Source organism: Balaenoptera acutorostrata, chromosome 5, assembly GCF_949987535.1.
Source record: "Balaenoptera acutorostrata chromosome 5, mBalAcu1.1, whole genome shotgun sequence".
Lineage (NCBI taxonomy): Eukaryota > Metazoa > Chordata > Mammalia > Artiodactyla > Balaenopteridae > Balaenoptera > Balaenoptera acutorostrata.
Genome location: NC_080068.1, coordinates 100,238,480 through 100,258,845, shown reverse-complemented (window position 1 = coordinate 100,258,845; position 20,366 = coordinate 100,238,480). Strand labels below are relative to the sequence as shown.

Genomic DNA, 20,366 nt, shown 5'->3' with positions numbered 1-20,366 from the left:
ATATACCATTTGATTTTATGCTTTCTACAAGAAAATAACTCCTGGAAATATATTTCCAAGATCATATATCTCATTCTACATCTGTTTCTGATGTTTCACACACACCTGAAAACTAACAAGTTATTAAATACCTATAACATGCACGGCATTGGGGGTATTAAACTGCAAAACATGACCTCGATGCTTAAGAACAAGGTTATACAGAAATGTCAGACGTAAAAAATTCTAAATTACTTGAGATACCTGATCATTTCCCACCAAGCTGACTTCAGCACCACCAGACTGCGTTCTAATTACCTATCTATTTCTTCTATTAGCTTGTGATTCCTACGCACATCTTAGTCCTTCTTACCTGTGCCAGTGCCCAGCACATAACATATACTTAGTGAATGTCTGCTAGCTGAATGACTGATGAAAGTTGATGGAATCTCAACAACTTCCTTGCCAGCCTTGATTCAGAGAGTGTAAGTAACAAAGTTTACTGCTTTACATTATATTTCTTTAATTTATCTTTATTCAAAATGCTAATTCATAGGCAGTGAATGAGTAAAAGATAAATTTTAGGAAAGAGTAAAAGTTCTTCTGGTGAACCCATAAAATGAAAAAGATCTGACTGTATTTAGATAACCACAGCACACTACAGTTAGAAAAATCAGCAAAGAGGCTTGGAAGCTGCAGTGCTCGACAGGGTCCACTCACCCACTGGGTACACAGCTCTAGAGATGCTGTGTGGCTCACGGGAAATGACGGGCCAAACACTACGGCACGTGGTCTGGCTCCCACCATACCACAGAGAGCACACTCAATCTGTCCTACTGGAACGGTTATTTCCAACACCCAAAGAGTTGAACGGCTAAAAATTTTGAAGTTTTCTGCAATATTCATTTTATTCCATGGAAGAGAATGATTTTTGGTTCAAGAGTAAAATTGGAAGGCACCGTATTTGTTAAGAGTTACTTACCTGGATTCCAAGAAAATTGTTCCATGTTTCTTAGACACACTATTAGCAAAAGCACATAATTTGTGAATCGTTCTTTAATATCTGAAACAGAATTTAACATACAAATAGTAGATATATAACAAATTGTATATAAATAACAATTATAGAGTATGTATCTAAAATAACTTTTAGTCAGAGCATGATGAAATTATATATGTAAATGTGTGTAGAATTAATATATTATAAAATATATATAAAATGTCTGTAAAATTATATATAGGGTGGTGCTACGTTGATAAGCCATCTAGTTCTTTCACCAACATAATTCTAGTATGGAAATTCCAGTTTTCTACAGACTTCAAAAAATATTCAAGCCATCAATCTGCTCATATTGAGTCAGACTGCTCCTGTGGTCTTTGGGAATGTAAGAAAACTGTTTTCATTTTATAGAAGAAGAAATAATAGAAGAGTGTAAAATATAAAACTTTGGGTAACATAAAACCCCTGCTTCCCAGACTATTTCCGATCTGGTAAATAGTAAGAATACAAGTACCGACCTGATGAATCCTTCAGCTAAGAAAGTGCTAGTACTACAATAGCATTAACTAAGAATATATGTGGAACTTAGGGGAATAAAACAAGCAAAAAATTAGGTTTCATGATATTTACCGTAAGTTATTAAGTATTCTGAGCTTAGTCTGAATGAATTTAATAAAAGCAAGTAAGTAAATTCCTGCTAAAGGCTAGTTTTACACATTTCACTTTTGAAGCTGTTATCTTCATCAGAGCCTAAGATACTATGTAACCAAAAAATGGAATGAAATAAATCTATGTCTGTGCTAAGTCTGGTACATCCATGTGTTGGGTCTATGCAATGGTAGGGCTGTGGCTAGAAGCCATCATGCATATAGTGCCCATCTCAAAAGCCTGTATACATCTGTCATTTCCCTAATAATCTAATATCTCAGGAATTCAACTGTGGGACCCCCTGTAGCCCTCTGCATTTCAGTTTCACTCTGAAGTCCTTCCTGGGACTGCCTTGTTCTTCCTTTCTGATTTCCACCTTTCCCTGTCACTCTAGAGCAAATGATTTGGACTTTTATTCTACAGCTAAACCTCGGCCTCTCTGTAAGTGAGCTGGCGTTTTCCATGTGTCTTCTTCCCTAAATTCCTGAACTCTCTCTAGTTAGTAGCAGTACCTCTTTTCTAGGGTAGCTCGGCTCCTAGCCCCTATTTGTGAGGAGTCTGAGCTGTACCTTTACTTCTTCAAAGGCCAGGGGGCACAATTTGCTGTTCTATTATGAATCCATAGCGTTATTTCTTACGAAATGCCATGTTCTGGGGTATAAGCTCACAGCACGGTGAGTCTCCAGGGGAAGAGCACAGGCGTGCCCCCTCGAAGGGCACTGCAGACTTGCAAGGAAGCACACTGTGGAGTGTAAAGCACACATGTTGTGACTAGTTCTAGATCACATTTTCAACTTATTCTGTGATTTCAAAAGGGAGTATAGGTTAAAAGAAGCTGAGAAAAGCCTGTCCTAGAATAATTTCCATCATAATCTAAATAAAATGTATTCCCTGCTACTTATGTATAGTTAACTGTGGGACTTAATTCATGGGACTAATTAAATTTGTCCATGTACTTTCAGTTGGAATTCTGTACAGGTATTCACAGAGCTGCATCTATATGTGTGCTAAGCCCTTTGGATTTCTAATGTCCATCAACAAATTTAGCGAAGAAATGTACTTATTTCTGACGTTTCCACTTTCCATGATACTGACTTGGTTCACTGCAGAATTATCTGGAAAGAAACTGCCTTGTGAAATTTAAAATAGTATTTGAGATAAGCCAACATAATTTTTATGAAGTCTTATATAATAAAACAAAAACAAGAGCAGTGTTTAAATTAATCATATCTGATTCTTGGACACATGGTAGCTGCCGGCATAGAGGAAACCTATAATCATTTCAATTCTAAGAATACTGATAAAAGGGGAAAAACTCCATTTTATTAGGGGGATGTTTAAGGTCAAATAGATTTTAGAAAAGCAAACTATTTCAAAATACTGTAGAGATTAATAAAAATTGATAAATTCTGGTAGATAAATGCAATTTTACACTATGAGGGATGTGAAAGGTGCTAAGTGTGAAGATTAAAAACACAATAAAAAAAGCACTCATTTATCAATCTAACTATGAAAATGAGGCTGCTATGTGGCTATTAAAAAATCCCACTATGTTTCATTCTTGTACTTTCACAATTTTATTTTTTGTACATTTAAATAATTTACAGAGATTTGACTTTTAAAATTTGAGCATCACTAAAGTATACCGAAATTCTGACACAGTTCCTCCGCAATAAAATAAAATCTTACATAAAGAAGTAAGATTTTTTAGAATAACAGATTCTAATAATGATAAGATGTAAATATGTTGTTGATTGAATGAGTTATCTATTTTACAATATTAATAATGCAATCCACAACGTATTTACATCATATCTCATCTTCAGAACAGTTTTGACTTGGATTGAACTCGCATTAATTAAAAAGTGAAACTCCTACCAAAATGGGAATGTTTTCTCTTAATCTTTATTAATGAGCTTAAAAACACTGGTGATTAATGTTTTAAAAATATTTCTGATATTCAAATGATTAAGCTCCTTTTTCCTCTTCTAAGTCACCACTAACAGGGATATATTTTAACATATTTACAGTCACAATTTAAATGTGCAATGAGTGACTCTTTTATTTCCAACAGTCATTCAAATTAATGCAGGTACACAGGCTTATGTTAAGAGAGTTAAACAGAATCACCCTGAGCTGGAACCTTACTTCAGACCAATGTAACTCCTGCAGGATCTTTCTGAAGGTACAGTTCACATTGTCAGTGGGTTAACAGCTATGTAAAAAATTTCATTTTAAGAACCCAGGTCAGAAAGGTCTACGTTCCATACTCAGCTGGGGCTTACAATGACATGATGTGGAAGAAAGGACAAAATGTTAAAAGTTGGGTTTTATTAACTAAACTCTATTTCGTGTGTCCTCAGGTAATTCCCCTAAAGACAATGTACAGTCAGGCAAGAAACTGAAAGGGATAAAGTCACTCTAAAATTTCCAAACCAAGTTTTCAACATTAAACTAGCATGAGGTACTAAATCTGATCCCATGTACACGGCAGCTCAGTTTTCCAGGGAAATTCACAAGGAAAGAAATAGCTGGTGTGTGACTGGCAGCATCCTGTGGCCTGGCTCTCATTTCACAGCTGCTAATGCACGTGGAGGAGGCAATAAACTCAGTCACCACGTGAAAGGCAGGCGGTAGTGACTCCTTTCCTATCCCTTTAATATCTGAGCACCACCTGCAACATCAGCGAGACTGTCTACGACAGATTTTTCTTTTTCTTACTTGGGAACAGGTTTTAAAAGCTACCTTAGGTAAAATTAGTTTCTTATAAAACTTGAAGGGAGACAGAAGGGGGTACAATGCAGATCACCCTGCATTGTAACGTGAATTATTTTACCTCTAACAAAAAGCAAAATTTTTCATGCTGATTACTAACCATTTTAAGCCAAAATATACTTCTGAATTTCTTATAGACGCACATGCATTGCTTGATTAATATGCTACTGTTTTCAGAGTTTTCTTAGAACTGAAATATTGAATTCCTTATCTTTCTAAGCTAAGAGATTAAAATTTGGGGGACTTGTTTATAAAAGAAAGGAAAAAGGGATATTAATTATATCAACATACTGGCGATAAGGTTGAAAATCGTTCACAGTCTCCTCCTCACGATACATAAAGACTGAAAACCTTTACAACTTAAAGATCTGCATGTCTAGTTTAAAGCTCTACAAAGAGTGCCTACTCAAACCAGGTTATTAATTTAAATAGAAATAATATCATTTCTGCTACAAGTGAAATTCTTGTAGTTGAAGCAATATATTCTCGAGTTAACTCCTGAAGCTGAGAAGAGCATGTCCCTTTCCTCCTACCCCTCCCCTCCTCTTTCATTTCAAATGTAAAGAGCTTGGCAGCACACGTTTGAAAGAATATTACTGCACAGAACGACACCGTGCCAACTGCCCTTCAGAGCTCTGAGATCTAAGGTCTATCACTGCTCCACAGAATTGTCTAAAGTTTTTCATTAGTTCTTTCTGTTCCTTGCCTAGTTATCAAATCTCCTATAATTCTAAACAGTCCTTTGCTTTAATATATTCATATGCCATTATTTTCCTTGTCTAATATATGTACAGCAAAATTTATGTACCGTGAAATTTTACTTTTAAGTGTACAATTTGATTGAGTTTTGATGAATGCACAAGCTATGCCACCATTCCCATAACTAAAATATGAACAGTTCCATCACGACAGTAAGTTTCCTTGCATCCCTCCCAGTCAACCCCACCCCCAGTAAGTAATCACTCTTTTATTTCTATCATCATAAATTAATTTTATCTGATCATAAACCTCATAAGTATGAAATCACACAGTACGTACTTATTTGTGTCTGGCCTCTTTTCACTCAGCATAAGGCTTTTGAGATTCATCCATGTAGCTGAATATACGCAGTTCTCTCTAACTGCTGAATAGTGTCCCACAGTGTAGATATACCAAAATTTATTTATTTGCTTTCTTCTTAATGGGAGGATTTGGGTTGTTCCCAGTTTTGCGCTATGGATAAAGCTGCCATAACAATTCTTTACAAGTACAAGTCCTTTTGTGAACCTGTGTTCCCGCTGGTGAGTGATAGGGTAGGTGAATGTGTGACTGTGTAAGAAACCACCAAAAGGTTTCCCAGAGCAGCTGCAGCATTTCACATGCACCATCAGTGCGGGGCCCTCCCCAGCGCCACTGACACACACTGGCAGCCACGGGACCAGCCATTCCAGTGGGCGCGTGACCTCTCACTGGCTTTTTCACCCCTGTTCTCCACCTCAGTGCAAATGGCAACATGGTGAAAGAGATAAGTAATGTCTTCATATTCTTACGAAAACAGTTTTGACTTTGCAGACTCCCCTCCAGGGTTCCATGGGCCACACCTTGAGAACCAAGACACTGTGCTGCTATGATTATCCTAACTATGTAAGATAAGGTTTCTGGGGATAAATTCTGTGCCCTCACACATCTTAGAATTAGAAAGGAGGCAGTTAAGGCACAACTGAAAAAGCCGAGAACGAAGAGCCAATCTGAGGTTTATCATCAGAATTCTCTCAGTAGCTAAGTGAGTGACCTTAGGGAAGTCAAATTACTCTGTTTCAACTTTCACATCTGTAAAATGGAATAATATCAGCTGCTCCTAAGAAATTTCTGGATCAATGAGAAGCTTCTGAAAGTATGGTAAGGTGTGATACAAATACCTGTAATTTTTTACTATCTTAAACATCCTGAGATTACAATAACCAAAATAATAATAATAAAAAAACTTAGTAAAGATGTTGAGAGAATAAAAGAAAGCACTGCTTAAGTCAAAGAAAACAGTGGCCCGTAGGAAACGTGACATTAGAGTTTCAGAATGAGTTACAAAATAATACTGCATAAAGCTGCAAGTAGAATCTGATTGTACATACCGCTATTTGACATTTGAAAAAGATTGTTCTTTTCAAACTTCTTGAAAACACTTCCTTTAATTTCAACAAACTGAAATAGTAAACACAAATATCATCTTCATCATTAACGCAGTTTTAAAAATGGACATGCTACATATAAAACTTCTTAGAGAATAACATTTAGAAAAAATAATTTTTTCCCATTCAGAATACTGCTGTTAAAGTACCATATAACCTCCAAAATGTAAAATAAAATCTCATACTTACATTATTAGACATCATAATAGTAAGCAGGGACTTGTTGTGTGAGTTAAAAGCCACGTTGAGAGTTGTTGCCTGAACCATTATAAGGATTGCATGCAAAACTAGCAGTAAGTGATGTCAAGGAAAAAACTTGTCTGTTTTCAGTTTATATTAATAGATAATGCTATAAAATCCTGCAAGTTTATAATGGGGAAAAAAGATGACTATGCTTTCTAAATCAAGTCTTACGTAAGTATTTTATTATCTCTGTAATTTCCCTATTAGCTATAGTTGATACAAATTTGATGGGATAAGATGTATGCAACTCATATGAAACAAAACAAAAGCAGAAATGAATCCAGTCATTAAGACTGTGAGTCCTGGAAAACAGTTGTCTTGTTCTTTCTGGATCTTTGGCATTTGGTACAATGCTTGGGAAATAGGATCTCAGAAAAGTTTATTAAATAAATGGAAAAAATTATGGTAAATACTGAAAGAAGAGACCTAGATATATACATTGTGAATTAAGATAATTTGCATTCTAAAATAGAAGAGAACACAAAGTAAAAGTTAGTCTGGAACTGATTTTCCTCTCTGGTTCTGCAGGGGGCGGGGAATATAATAAGAAATGTCTGATAATTAAGATTCTTCTTCAGATGTCATTTTTGAAGACATCCACAAGCTGCAGAATTATACTCATATTACATATGGAATAGTTTATTTAAATTAGAACAGTAACTTTTTACTTCATTATACTTGGAACATAGCTTTTATTCGCCACAGAAATTTTTCCCACAGAGTCCTTTAACTTCCCAAATATTAATCCAATTCTTTCAAGCATTGCTCTTTCAGAGACAGTACAGAAAAAAAAAATCACACTACACATTCCTTTGAACGAGTCCTGATCCCATATGGACCTTAAGTGTAGGTATGCATGTGTGTGTAAATATACATACACGTGCACACCGTGCTATACAGTAAAGCATTTACCCTCCAAAAGAAAAGCTTTCAGGAGAGGAAAGAGGGAGAAATAAAAGCTCAAAAATTCCTCCCTAACCAATTTCAAATTTTATTTCTAGATGAATTGTATACATTTTAAGCTGAAGGTTAAAACAAAGAATTCATAGGTTTAAAGATAACTTCAAAAAAATTCTAATATATGTATGAAAAAGTTATATAGATCTATATAAATCTAAAATATGTATAAACATACTATCCCTTTATTCTAAAATCCTTCCTTATAATCAGTTACACTGAGAACAGAACTATTTTCTAGCAGTTCAAAGAGTCATGTACACATGAGACTCTTTAAATTAATTTACAATTACAGCTGACCCTTGAACAACATGGGTTTGAACTGCATGAGTCCACTTATATGCATATATTTTTTAATAGTAAATACTACAGTATTAAATGGTCCGTGGTTGCTTGAATCCTTGGATACACAGGGCTAATTATAAGTTATACTTGAATTAGCCCCTGTGTTGTTCAAGGGTCAACTGTACTATTATAAGCAATTTCTCAAAAGATAGCAGAGGGTTCACATTAGTCTTCAGGATACGGACACACACACACACATCTTTAAATTTGAGAAACAGCTAACCAAATAGAATAATGTAAAATATGCATTGATGGTTGGAATTTCCGAGAAGTCTAAAAGGATACAGACATAGAGAACGGCCATGAAAAAGTGAGGAATCACCCCGATGTGTGCTGTTTTTCTTTCTTTGGGCTCTGTTGCTGTCCAATAGAGAGCATCTAATATATCTTGTCCAAATGATGAAAACAGACGATCTGCTACCTAAAGAGAAAAATTTTGTTAAGGCGTTTCTCAATATTCCATTTGAATATGTTACTAAAATTCAGAGGTGAACTCAAATACTGGAAATCTCACTTTTTAAATCCTACTAGAAGGTAGGCTCCAAAAGAGAGCAGGATCTTTATTTACTTCTTCACTTACATTTCCTTATTCTCTGACACACAACGAGTGCTCAAGTTCTGTATTATCTGAATTAGACTTTGTCTAGTAAACTCTGTTTGTAACAAGGAAAGTTTTAGTAGCAAAAATAAAAGGGAGAGGATACATCAAAATCACAGTTCCTCTGGTTTTAAAACTCTTTGAATTCAAATTCAGGATTCAAACTTAAATCCTTTAGGACAAATATATCATTTGACCCACTCTACTCACACCTAATATCGGTAAATAACAATAGCTGTAATTTGTTTGAGGTTTATCATATAAGAATATAATAAGCAGATTTGCTTCCTAAAGACATTTTCAAGTTCTGATCTCTATCAATACAGTATGATAAATAAAGAGAAGCACATAAAAAAAGAAAAAAGGAGGGCTTATCATTCAGGATTCAGTCACATTCTAAGAGAGGACCTTCCCAGACCATCCAGTCTTTTGTGGCTCCCGTGGTCTCTAACGTGTTACCGTGTTCTTCTTCATCACGGTTGTTTATTATTTCCAAATACCTCCTTGTTTACTGCCTCTCTCCCACCTGTAGAACATAAGCTCCAGGGGATTAGGCTTTGTTCATCTCTGGATCTTCGGGATCTTGGCATGTAGGGAGTGTTGGCTGAATATTTGCCGAATGAAGGGATAAGTCGCTACCATTTAGGGAGCTCCTACCACATGCCTGGTTTGTCTCATGTAATCCTGGTAATTGCCCTAGTATCTCCATTTCACAGATGAGAAGCTGAAGGTTAGAGTCATTCAGCAACCGGCGGCCATGCGCAGGATAACCAGGATTGGAGGTAGTTATCTCTATACTAGAGCCTGGACTCTTCTACACTATGCTGAAACCACTCATCAACTCTAGTCTACGAAGTGAGTAAGTATTTAAGCCACTTAGATCAGCAATTCATGGATCCCTCTGCTTGCCCTGTTTCCTAGTGACGGTAATGCCACCGCCTTGTGAGAGGGCTGTGTAAATAAGGAGGCGTCTGCCTTAAGTTTGGGAGTAGGGAGAAGCCCGGTCACCTGCAATCCCCCGGGAGGGAAGGCATGGAGATTAGTGGGGTGCTGGCACGGAGAGCCACCCACGCGGCCGGGGAGGGCAGGAGGCCTGGGCTTTTCCTTCTGTGGGAGGGAGGGCAGAGCAGGATGGCTACTCGGCTTCAAAAACCACACCCACACCTGACGGGGTGAAGCAAGTGCATGGCCTACAACCAGGAAGCTGGGGTGTGGTTTTAAATCATCCCAGTCAATGAATTAAGGACTAACCGGGACGGCTAGAGTTCTGCGGCTTCTACGAAGAGATGGAAAGCCCCCAGCTGCCCGGGCAGCTCAGCTTCAGGGCAGAAAGGCCAGCAGCCTCCACCCCACCCCACGTGTCTACTAGCCAGGACAAGCCCGTCTGTGACTAATTCAAAAGACAGGTAGACCTTACTTGTATCCCCAAAAAGTAGTACAGGAAAGTACAAATTGAGTCTCAGAGGTTAATTATATAACCCAGGTTGGCTTACTATCTAAAAGACTTATTAAGTTTCTGCCTATAAAGCAAAGCATGTTTTTCTTTGCTTTGTGTAACTGTTAATTTACATAAATGCAGATTTTCATATGATGACTGCTCTAAAGCATAGCGTACTTGGAAGACATATTGTATTCAAAATGTTAAGTACTTAGAGAAACTGGGAAATTGTTTACTTGCTTGGTGTGAAAATTCAAGAGCAACTTAAAATATAAATCTACTATAGCCAACATACACATAACCCTGAAAGTATCTTCATAAATTTAAAAATTCTAGCAAAAAGTATACATGGGTTTCCAATAAATTTGCAAAATACATTTCTCTACCATTTGACAGTTTACATTCTCAAGGGAGCACTGACTCAGAAATGTCTAGGCAGCAGGTGCCCCTCTTCCCTACTTGAGGACACATTGTGCCCTGGGGACCTGCTACCCTCAGTGTGTCCCAGGACCGGCAGCACAAGCACCATCTTGTTAGAAAGACGCCCAGACCTACTACATCAGAATGTGCATTTTAACAAGGTCGCCAATGACCGGATGAACACGGGGGGCCAGAAGCACCATTACCAGAGCCTGCAGGAAAGGGTTCTGTTCTGGAAGGCTTGGAGCAGTGTGCCACCGGCCAGGCCTGTGTGGGCTGGGGCGCTGGACTGCCTGGCGGGGAAATGAGGGCCCGGACGCACCTCGAGCATATTGTAGATGATGTAGAGCTTGATGACGGACTGGCCCCTAATCAGGTGATACATCATGGAGTAGTCCACATAGTGCATCATGAAATAGCAGATGACCAAAATGACACCCTTCAAGATGTCACACACCTGGGCAGGCTGAAGCAAACGTCTGTCCCTGAAATATATGAGAAGAAATAAAAATATGAGTTTTACCTTCTGTGTTCTTGAATAAATAATCTTCACTGGACATACAGTGGCAAACAAAGGTAATGGGGCTTAGGTTGATCTTTTAAAAATTTCAAACTAACAAGGAAAGTTATGCTGACTACTCAACAGTATGAAATTTTCTGCCCAAGTAGAGAATATAAAATATTAGACCAGAATTACTGCTAGAAGTGGGGAACCTAAACAAGTGAACACCGAAGGCAGGCGGCTGCTGATAGAGCGCTCGGAAGCAATGGATTTCCACGAAGAAGACGCAAGCCTCCCACCTCATCGGGAAGCCCTGGAGCGCACTGGCTCAGCCCTTCTTACGCACTGCTAGCGTTCTACGCGTGGTGTTCTGCACTTTGCACTTTCTTTTTTTTTTTTTTTTTTTTAAAGGTTTTTATTTATTTATTTATTTATTTAATTTATGGCTGTGTTGGGTCTTCGTTTCTGTGCGAGGGCTTTCTCTAGTTGCGGCAAGTGGGGGCCAATCTTCATCGCGGTGCGCGGGCCTCTCATTATCGCGGCCTCTCTTGTTGCGGAGCACAGACTCCAGATGCGCAGGCTCAGTAATTGTGGCTCACGGGCCTAGTTGCTCCGCGGCATGTGGGATCTTCCCAGACCAGGGCTCGAACCCGTGTCCCCTGCATTGGCAGGCAGATTCTCAACCACTGCGCCACCAGGGAAGCCCTGCACTTTGCACTTTCTATTGAACAGCATAACAGATCTTTCCATGTCAGTTCATAAGGAACTCATATTTACATGACAGTGCAGTGCTCCACTGTGTGGGTGTATCATAATTTACTTAACATATCACTGACAGGTTTCCAGCCTTCTGCAACTATAAACCATGATGCAATGTACATGTCATGCCATGTCAGTGAAAGTGCATCTATAGGATAAAGTCCTAAAACTGGAATCTCAGGGTTATGTTCACTTGACATTTTGATAATAGCAGCTGCGCTGCCCTCTGCAGGGCTTGTACCAATTTACACTTGCAGTAGACACCTGTAAGCCCACGGGCATCAATTAGCATTTGATCAACTTTGGGATCTCTGCCAATGCCACTGGTGAAAAATTGAATCTAGTAGTTTCAATGTTAATTTCTCTCATTAGGAGACTGACATCTTCTTTATATATTTAAGTTATTTATACTGTCTGTGAATTCTCTCCTCACATCTTTCTCTTACTGGTTTGTAGGACAGCTTTTACATTACAGAAGTTAGCCGTCTATGACATGAGTCGAAAATACAGTTGTTCCTTAAACAACATGGGTTTGAACTGCACAGGTCCACTTATACGTGGATTTTTTTCAATAAATATGTACTTCAGTACTACGTGCTCTGCGATTGGTTGAATCCATGGATGAGGAACCATGGATACAGAGGAATCTCGGACACGGAGGGATCGTGTATACGGAGGGCTGGCTATTGAGCATAGGGTCGGTGCCCTAACTCCCAGTTGCTCAAGTGTCAACTGTGGTTTTTTCCTAATTAATACAAGCAGAATCATCCCTTACTTTTGAGGTCAGAGTATAAGGAGCTAAACCTAAATTGTGAATGGAAACGTCTTCCTAAGACACAGCAAAAAAATACATTAGAAAAGAAGAAATTTAAGACTTCTTTCACTGAACGTAAAATTCCTGTGACAAGAATGGGAAAGGTGTTTTCTCTAAGTCGACTGCAGGCTGATTCCTCAAGATAGAAAATGCTCAGTCTCCTGCTTTGGCAGCTTTTACGTATGTATCGTACAATCAAAAAAAAGCCTGAATACTGGCATTAGGAGCCGCAGAGTCTCTTCATTTCTGTCCGTTGTGACAACACTTTAGGACCTACCTAAGGGGTGAGCTCCCTTTCCAGAGGGCTATTGGCGTCCTGAGCTCTCTACTTACTTGGTATTTCCTGGCTACCTATTCTCTCTGGAGCTCCTTCCTAGCCCTTGTCCACATTCAGATCGGGGGCTCTTTTCTTCCAAAGATCCTTGTAGGGTTCAACAAGGAACCCATAACTGCTACCCAGAACACTGCTCTGTAAGATAACAGTGAGGCATGCAATGCCAATTCTGCCAGATGTGTTACAGAACCTCACACTTGTTTTCTACAATACATACTGCATTGCGTACTACATTGTAGTATGCAGAGGTTTTCAGTCGGGTGTGAATTTGACCTCTTCACAGAGAGAATATGGAAATCTGCAAAAATCCTGAAAAGAGACAAATTCTGTGAAGACTGGGTCCAGGGAGGGCTAGCAGAGGATGAGAAAACACTGGGCTGAACCAACGAGCTAGATGGAGAGACGGGTCAGAATAGTCCAAGTCACACCACGTGCCCAAGTCATACCACCACGGCACAATAAGCCGAGGGAAGTTATTCTTAGTAGTTGAAGTTGAAATCTTGGGAAAAACTGCCTCAAGGACAAAGTTGATCAATCTCTATCATCATTTTTCTGTCCCTTTCTGTCTCCAGTGCTGTTCCTCTCTCTCCCTGCAGACTCTGGCCCTTTTCTCCTCATGAAATCCAGAGTGAGCTGCATCTCCCATCTCCAAACACCTAGCCCAGAACACAGAACTCTGCCAAGGGCTGTTCAAATATCGAGGTAATTCGCTGCTGGACCCCAAGATAAAAAATGGAAGCGGTATTATATTTGTCAAGAGTTGGAGGTAAACATATTTTTAATTCAAACAATGAGAAGAGGAGACATTCTGAACACTCTTGGGCTCCTGGCCCGTGTGCCTGTCTCCTCTGGGATGGCCAGGGTCAACCCGAAGCATCAGCCAGGAGTACACACCCACCTCCTCCTCAGAAGTGCAGGCACAGCTGAGCATATGCTGAAAAGCACAAATCACCCATAGTCAGGGTCCTTTGTGTTTAAGAACTAGAGGTCATGTTTTATGAACTAAAGAAAACGATATGAACGAAAAGTAGGGTGGTATTAATGAATCTGCATTAATTACCAAAAAGATTTAGATAACTAATTAAAGTAGAAATCTATACTTAGAGCTTTTGGTACTAGATTGGCATCTACTTAGTTAAGTGATCTCAGTCAAAGCACTTTATTTAAGAGATAAAAGGATTTTTAATACATATCTGTCCAACTTTGTTTCTTTATAAACATTTGCAACAAAGGAACAGTGTGTTAGTGTATCTAAGGAGGAATATTATATTTGATACAAGTCATTGTTAGAAATTAGCTACCAAACATTGGAAAGCTGTCTCCCCAAATAACGTAATACCACACATTTTAAACCAAGATGATAATAAATTAAAATTTTTAAATTTTAAGTAAACAACTTTAATTTAGCTTTCTTTTGCTTACGATTAAACCAGGTTGTAAAAATAGCGGAAGAGTTGAAGAAACACCTTATGCTACAATCCACAGGTCCTATAAGGCAGGCACCGTTCTAGGCACTTGGCACGCATCTGTTCTAGTTTCCACGACAATCCTATGAGATCCTATGAGGAAGGTACATCACCATCCCAATTTCACAGATGACGCAAAGAGTATCAAGAACGTGCCTGCAGCTGCACGGTCAGGAATTAGATGTGGGGGACCAGGGATCTGACCCTCTGCATCTGGCTCCAGAAGGCATGTTCTCACTCCCATCTACCGTCCCAGACTTTTCTTTAAAAGAACTTTTAAACTTACAGGAATCAGCAACTCAGTATCTTTTATCTTTCAGCATAATTTAATACTGTATAATTTATCACTGTACTGTCATCTCATATGGAGAAATTATTGTGCTAAAAACCAAAAATAGCTATAATTTTTCATTTCTAAAAAGAGGGAAAAAAGGACTATTTCCACTGGATCTGTGCACTGCTTTCTGTGCACTCTCTGCTTTGATGAAAATTTTCCATTGCTTACATCATAACTGGGTGCTACAGAGATGACTCTGATTTTCTCCTTAATTTCAAAATTAAGGGGATTTATTCAAATAAAAAAATAAAAGCAGAACTCTTAAGAAACAAGGGTCTTGTTTTCATATAAATTTCCCTGTAAATGAAAAAGTTGCAAAAAAAAAAAAATCGTTTCTAAGGGGGCATCACAGCTTCTCTGAGTAAGAAAAGATCTAACCTCAAAATAAGTTCAGCTGGTTAAAACAACTTGAACCAGTTCCAACATTTGTTTCCCTTTTCTGCCAGGACATTTTTGGATATGATATATGATAAGTATTTCCAACTCCATAAGAAGCTTATCTACATCCCTGCCAATCAACTCTGAAATGGTTTATGAACAATACTTTCAGGCTGAAGCTCTTCCTTATAAATGCCTGTTAAACAGTGGTTACTGGCAATTCATTTTGCAAGCACTGAAAATCCCACACTAACACATAAACAAGTGGAGGAAGCTGTTGGACAAAGTGAAAAACCCACTAATCTAATTTACAGCTGGCTGTCAGTTATCACCAGACAAGTAATATTAAACAAGATAGTCAACAGAACTTAAAAATTGTTTTAATTTTCAAGTTAAGCCACTCTTACAGAAATTAAATTGTCTACATTTCTAAATTTTATCTTTTGGTCTTTCAAATACTTTCCCTGGATTTGCACAATTACCGAATAAAGTGACCAGTTGTTTCAAGGGCACTTTTGGGGAACAGAATGATGTAGTAAACCCAGATGATCAGGTGTAGGCTTTTTCTGCACCCTGTTCAGCAGAAGGTACTATGCCAACTAAGATTAAAGTAAAAACTGATAGTGAACAGAAAAAGATCAGGAAAGAAGAGGAGGCAACACAAATGACTAAGAGAACTGGGATAAGCCCTGCCTAGTTAATTTTCAAACTGGTGTTGAAACATGCCAAGGTGTCAGCATGAGCTACTTCATTACAAAATACGCAGACCGGATCTTTCTTTTTTTCTCTCTTTGTCTTTTAACATTTTTAGCTCTTTGTGGTATAACTGAAAGAATGAAGATATACAAGCACTACTGAAAAAAACGTGAAATATTAAAAATGGTCTCCATTTTTGAAAGAGAAGTCGTTTTATAATTTTAGAGTAAATTGGAATAAAGTATTCAGATTAAGATGTTTTCCTTAATTAGGAGACTGAAAATTTTAAACCTTAAGTTTTGGCGACAGACAGTAGAAAAATAATTATAAAAGCTTAAACTGAATGACTAAAGCGTCCCTTGGGCTTTGAAAATAATTTCAAACTCTACTAGGAAAAAACCACTGGTTTTATAAGCTATGTTTGGTACTCGGAGGATGCAAAATAAAAACTGCTCGCATTGAAGGGCTCAGCTGACTGATGTGGCATTGGGAATGAAGTACTTGATGTCAGGTCTAGTCCGACATGTATAATTAAAGATCACTTTATCAAGTGATTTTCTTACGTTAGATGAGATCACGGTGAAATCCTGCACAAATGTGGACAAAGCTTTATGACCAAGTAAGGACAGAGAACCACACTTTCTTCAGTATGTGTCCATCTCCAAATGGTTATGTCTGTATTTTTTCATTATAATCAGTATTCGTTTGTACTGATGTCAATTTGGCCGAGAGTATAGAAGGAAAAATCAGGGTTTACTCACCACAAGGAGTCCCTGTGACACCACATTCCATTCTATAAAGGAAGTGAAAGTGCTCCTCCCTTCGGTCTGATTTACGAGAGAGAAAGAAAGAGAGAAGGTTGTAATGTTGCTACGCTACTTAAGAGCGTCATGGTGAGGAAACACGGGACAATAAAACCTGAGGTTAGGAAGACTCTCTAACAAATATATTGCTCTCTACAAATCAGCCATGTAGACCAGCCCTGGTAAGAGGAAATGACAGACGTACTTGTTTCCCCAGAGAAAGTTACCAAGAGCTCTCCCTACCTGCGCGACAGGGGTGGCATGAATCACTCAGGCCAAAAATAAGGCTTACATCTAAAAAGAGAAAAATCTATTATGTATATGTGTGTGTGTTCATATGTGTGCAGTTAATTTTAGGTAGAACTACCTTGGAGGAGGTAAGGCATACGGAGGAAACCCAATGGGTTAAGAAACTCTCAAGCATTTGAAATTCATAATTCTTCGGGAGATGAGAGCTTTCTGTGGGGTAAATTCTCAAAAGAAAAAGACACCATTGCCTCTTAAAAACAAAGAAGTACATAAAGCCTCAAGTAAGAGTTATGCCTAAAACCAAGGTGAGAAATCAGTAAAATTTACTTGCACATATTTTATTTGCCCCAATAGTAAAAGAAAAATACTCTAGCATTTATTACTTAAACCTACTCTACACTTATTACTGTCTAAAATATTTTAGCAAAGTTTTCAAAACTATCAGTTCCTGGCACCAGATAGTACTGCTTTTCTCTACAATCTCCCTCAACTTTTCACTCAAATGTGACTGAGGCTTCTACAACACAAAATGAAGCCACAGGTTGGAGGAGGAAAAAGAATTCAGAAAAAATGCCAGGCAAATTAAAAACACACATACAACTGGTTATTATTTATTTATTCTATAAGTAAATTTGGAAAAAATAATGTTGGATACCTCTCTAGCATAATATAGAGCAGTCTACTTTTCTAAAAAATAAAATACTTTCATTCTTCCAAGAAACAACGATACTTCATATAATGAATCAAAACTTAATTCTGATTTTCATGTCCTCATCATTAAAAAAATTATCTTAATTCAAGAAGTTTCTCAAATGTTTTTAAAAAAATTATACTATCCTGAGAAAGAGGGAAGACAGACATAAATCAGTTGGCTTTTAAAGAATCTGGATGTATTTCTTTATTTTAGTCTACAACAAAATAGTTAAGGGCAAAGATTTTTCAAGACTGCCAATTCATTAGCAATAGTTTTCACCTAAATATTCTTGAAATTACTAAGGACAGGTGTCAACTTTTTATGCAAGCAGTGCACCCTTTGCAGAAAACACACACACAACTACCGAGTCAAGAAAATTACCCTGCCAACATCTCAAAATGAAAAATATTTTAACAGGGTCAAAAGCTGGCAAAATGTCCACCAGGGGAGCAATCACGATAAAGACTGGTTTCTTAAGAGCTGCAGATTCACCCTGGCCCTCAGGCTTAATGAAAGGCAGAAAGTCTATTCAGTTGTCAGTACTGACAAATATCCCCAAACCAAAACCCATGGCAAGTTTGCAGAAGATTTAGAAATAGGTTCAAAAAATCAATTCTAAAGCAGAAAACCCGGGAGGCTGTCAGCTTTCAGAAGCCCCTCACAAATGCTGTACCAGATATAACTCGGCACGTAGAGGAGGTGAGAACACCAATCCCATGTCTGAAAAGAGGGCAATAATAGGACTCTGCTGGGATGTGACACTGAAACCACAGCACTAGAGCCTGCAAACTGTTGCTGTTTTCATGTCAGCATCTTGATTACTTTGACAAATATCCCTTCCCACCCACCCTGCTTTTTGGGAATAATTTCAAACAACTAAGAGACTAGGAATATATCAATAGTAACTTTCTTTTTTTTTTAACAGAAAGAAAACTAAAATACAGGAGAGTGAGAAAAAGAAAACAGAAAAAAGAATACAATCAACCTCTTTGCTGGTCTCTTTAATTTCTTCTTATCTCTTTGAAAAAATAAAGTCAGACTGAAGGAAAGAGCACTTTTTGTTTGCTTAAGAAGATGGGACATGATACAGCTACAGGCAAGACAAATCAAATAATCTTGAATGGAAGTAGAGAATGTTAGAAGAAAAGCTATAAGACGACAAAACTTGGCTGATTAATAATTTTGTAAAAATAAAATGTATTTTTATATTCCTAAAATATTTGAAAGGTCTTAGACTTAAGATTAACAATAGTTTTGCTAATTCTGATAACGTATACTTAAGGCACTAAGACAGGAAGGCAGTATCTTCATATTCTGTATAATCTGCCTACACTCACAGAGTATTTAAAGTGTTGAAGTTCTGTTATATCATTTTAACTGCACTTCACGTTATATATACACATATTTATTAGTGATGGCATAAAATGTAATTTTTCAGTTGATCCAAACTGCAGAAATAGCAAGAACTGTTTGCCCAGGAAAACTTAGCGGAGTCTTCAATGTAGTGTGATGGGCTGACCTCTAGTGTCAGTTTGGCCATAAAAACTTGAAAATAGAATGGACTTGAATTCTGTTTTAAAATGTTATTCAAATTAATTTAGATTGAAAAGTATTTTAAAGTAATATACAAAAGTTATCATCTTTACTTTTTATGCCAAAAAAAAAAACCTAGACCATCGACCACTCACACTAAAGCCAACAAGGAGTAGAGGGATGAAGGCTTCCCAGCTCTCTGCAACACCTCTCCCAGTTTTCAGAACAAACACTGAAAGACTTCTCTAATGCGACTTTGGTGCCTTCCTCCCCAAGTGACAAGGGACACAGTTTAGATGCCTGTGCAACAACAAGATGGCTCTTGTTGATTTTAGGTTACACATCCTTTTAATGCTATATCTCATCGTGCCAACAGCCACGGAGAACATGCTCTGTCTTTAAAAGCCATTCGCTTAAAGACAGCTAGAGCACGAACTTGCCTCCCATTGCTGATCAAAGAATAACTAAAAAGTAATCTAGCTCATAGTGTAGACATGAGTTATTTTATTTCAGGTAGCCTCACCTGGGCTTTATCCAACTTTCCATGCGTCTATTCTTGTTATGCAATCACACATGAAGACTTCCATTTAGTAATGTCTTAGATTTTTTTCTTGGTCTTCTGAAAAGGTAACTGAAATAACCATGATTCTACTGAGCTCCCAATAGTGATAAAGGAATAGTGACAGTATACAAGGTTAGGCTTTCTGAATATTGGAGTACCATGCTACAAATGTCTGAAAAAAAAGGTTTGCTGATATGAATAAAGTCTTCTTAAAAATTCTCCCAAAGGCATAAAGCACGTACTTGAATATCTTAAAGTTGACAGTAAATTCCTAAAAAAGATCCTCCCATTTGATTAACAAGAAATTAATAAAATATGTAACATAATTCTTTCATTCTGGAAGGAGAGGAAGATTATAGAATATAAAGTATCACATATAACAATGATGTGATCTTAATTCTTATATCTACCCCATGCCATCTTGCAAAGAAGAGCTTTTACTCTTATCACAATATGATCATCATGATCGATAAATTCTTCCAATTTACACTGGAGGGATTTCTTCCTTATTAAGACTGATTAAGGCCATCTTTAAAAGGACTGTATGTGTTACTCCGTAAGTACTAGATATCAAGTATATGCTCGTTTATTACTTTAAAAGAGACTCTTCCATGACTTTAGTCTTAAAAAAAATCAACATATAATTCTGTATGTTGATCAATAATTTTATA

General features: G+C 37.7%; 1 protein-coding gene across 1 annotated transcript in view; it reads right to left on the bottom strand.

The window, feature by feature from the left end:
* Nucleotides 1-20,366, bottom strand: part of TAPT1 (transmembrane anterior posterior transformation 1) — a 60,280-nt gene that overhangs the window by 15,574 nt on the left and 24,340 nt on the right. The window contains exons 4-8 of the mRNA XM_057546904.1: nucleotides 10,891-11,053; nucleotides 8,398-8,533; nucleotides 6,757-6,854; nucleotides 6,511-6,580; nucleotides 962-1,042 (exon numbers count right to left, since the gene is read on the bottom strand). Of these exons, the coding sequence (XP_057402887.1) occupies nucleotides 962-1,042; nucleotides 6,511-6,580; nucleotides 6,757-6,854; nucleotides 8,398-8,533; nucleotides 10,891-11,053 (548 nt within the window). The remainder of the gene's footprint in view (nucleotides 1-961; nucleotides 1,043-6,510; nucleotides 6,581-6,756; nucleotides 6,855-8,397; nucleotides 8,534-10,890; nucleotides 11,054-20,366) is intronic.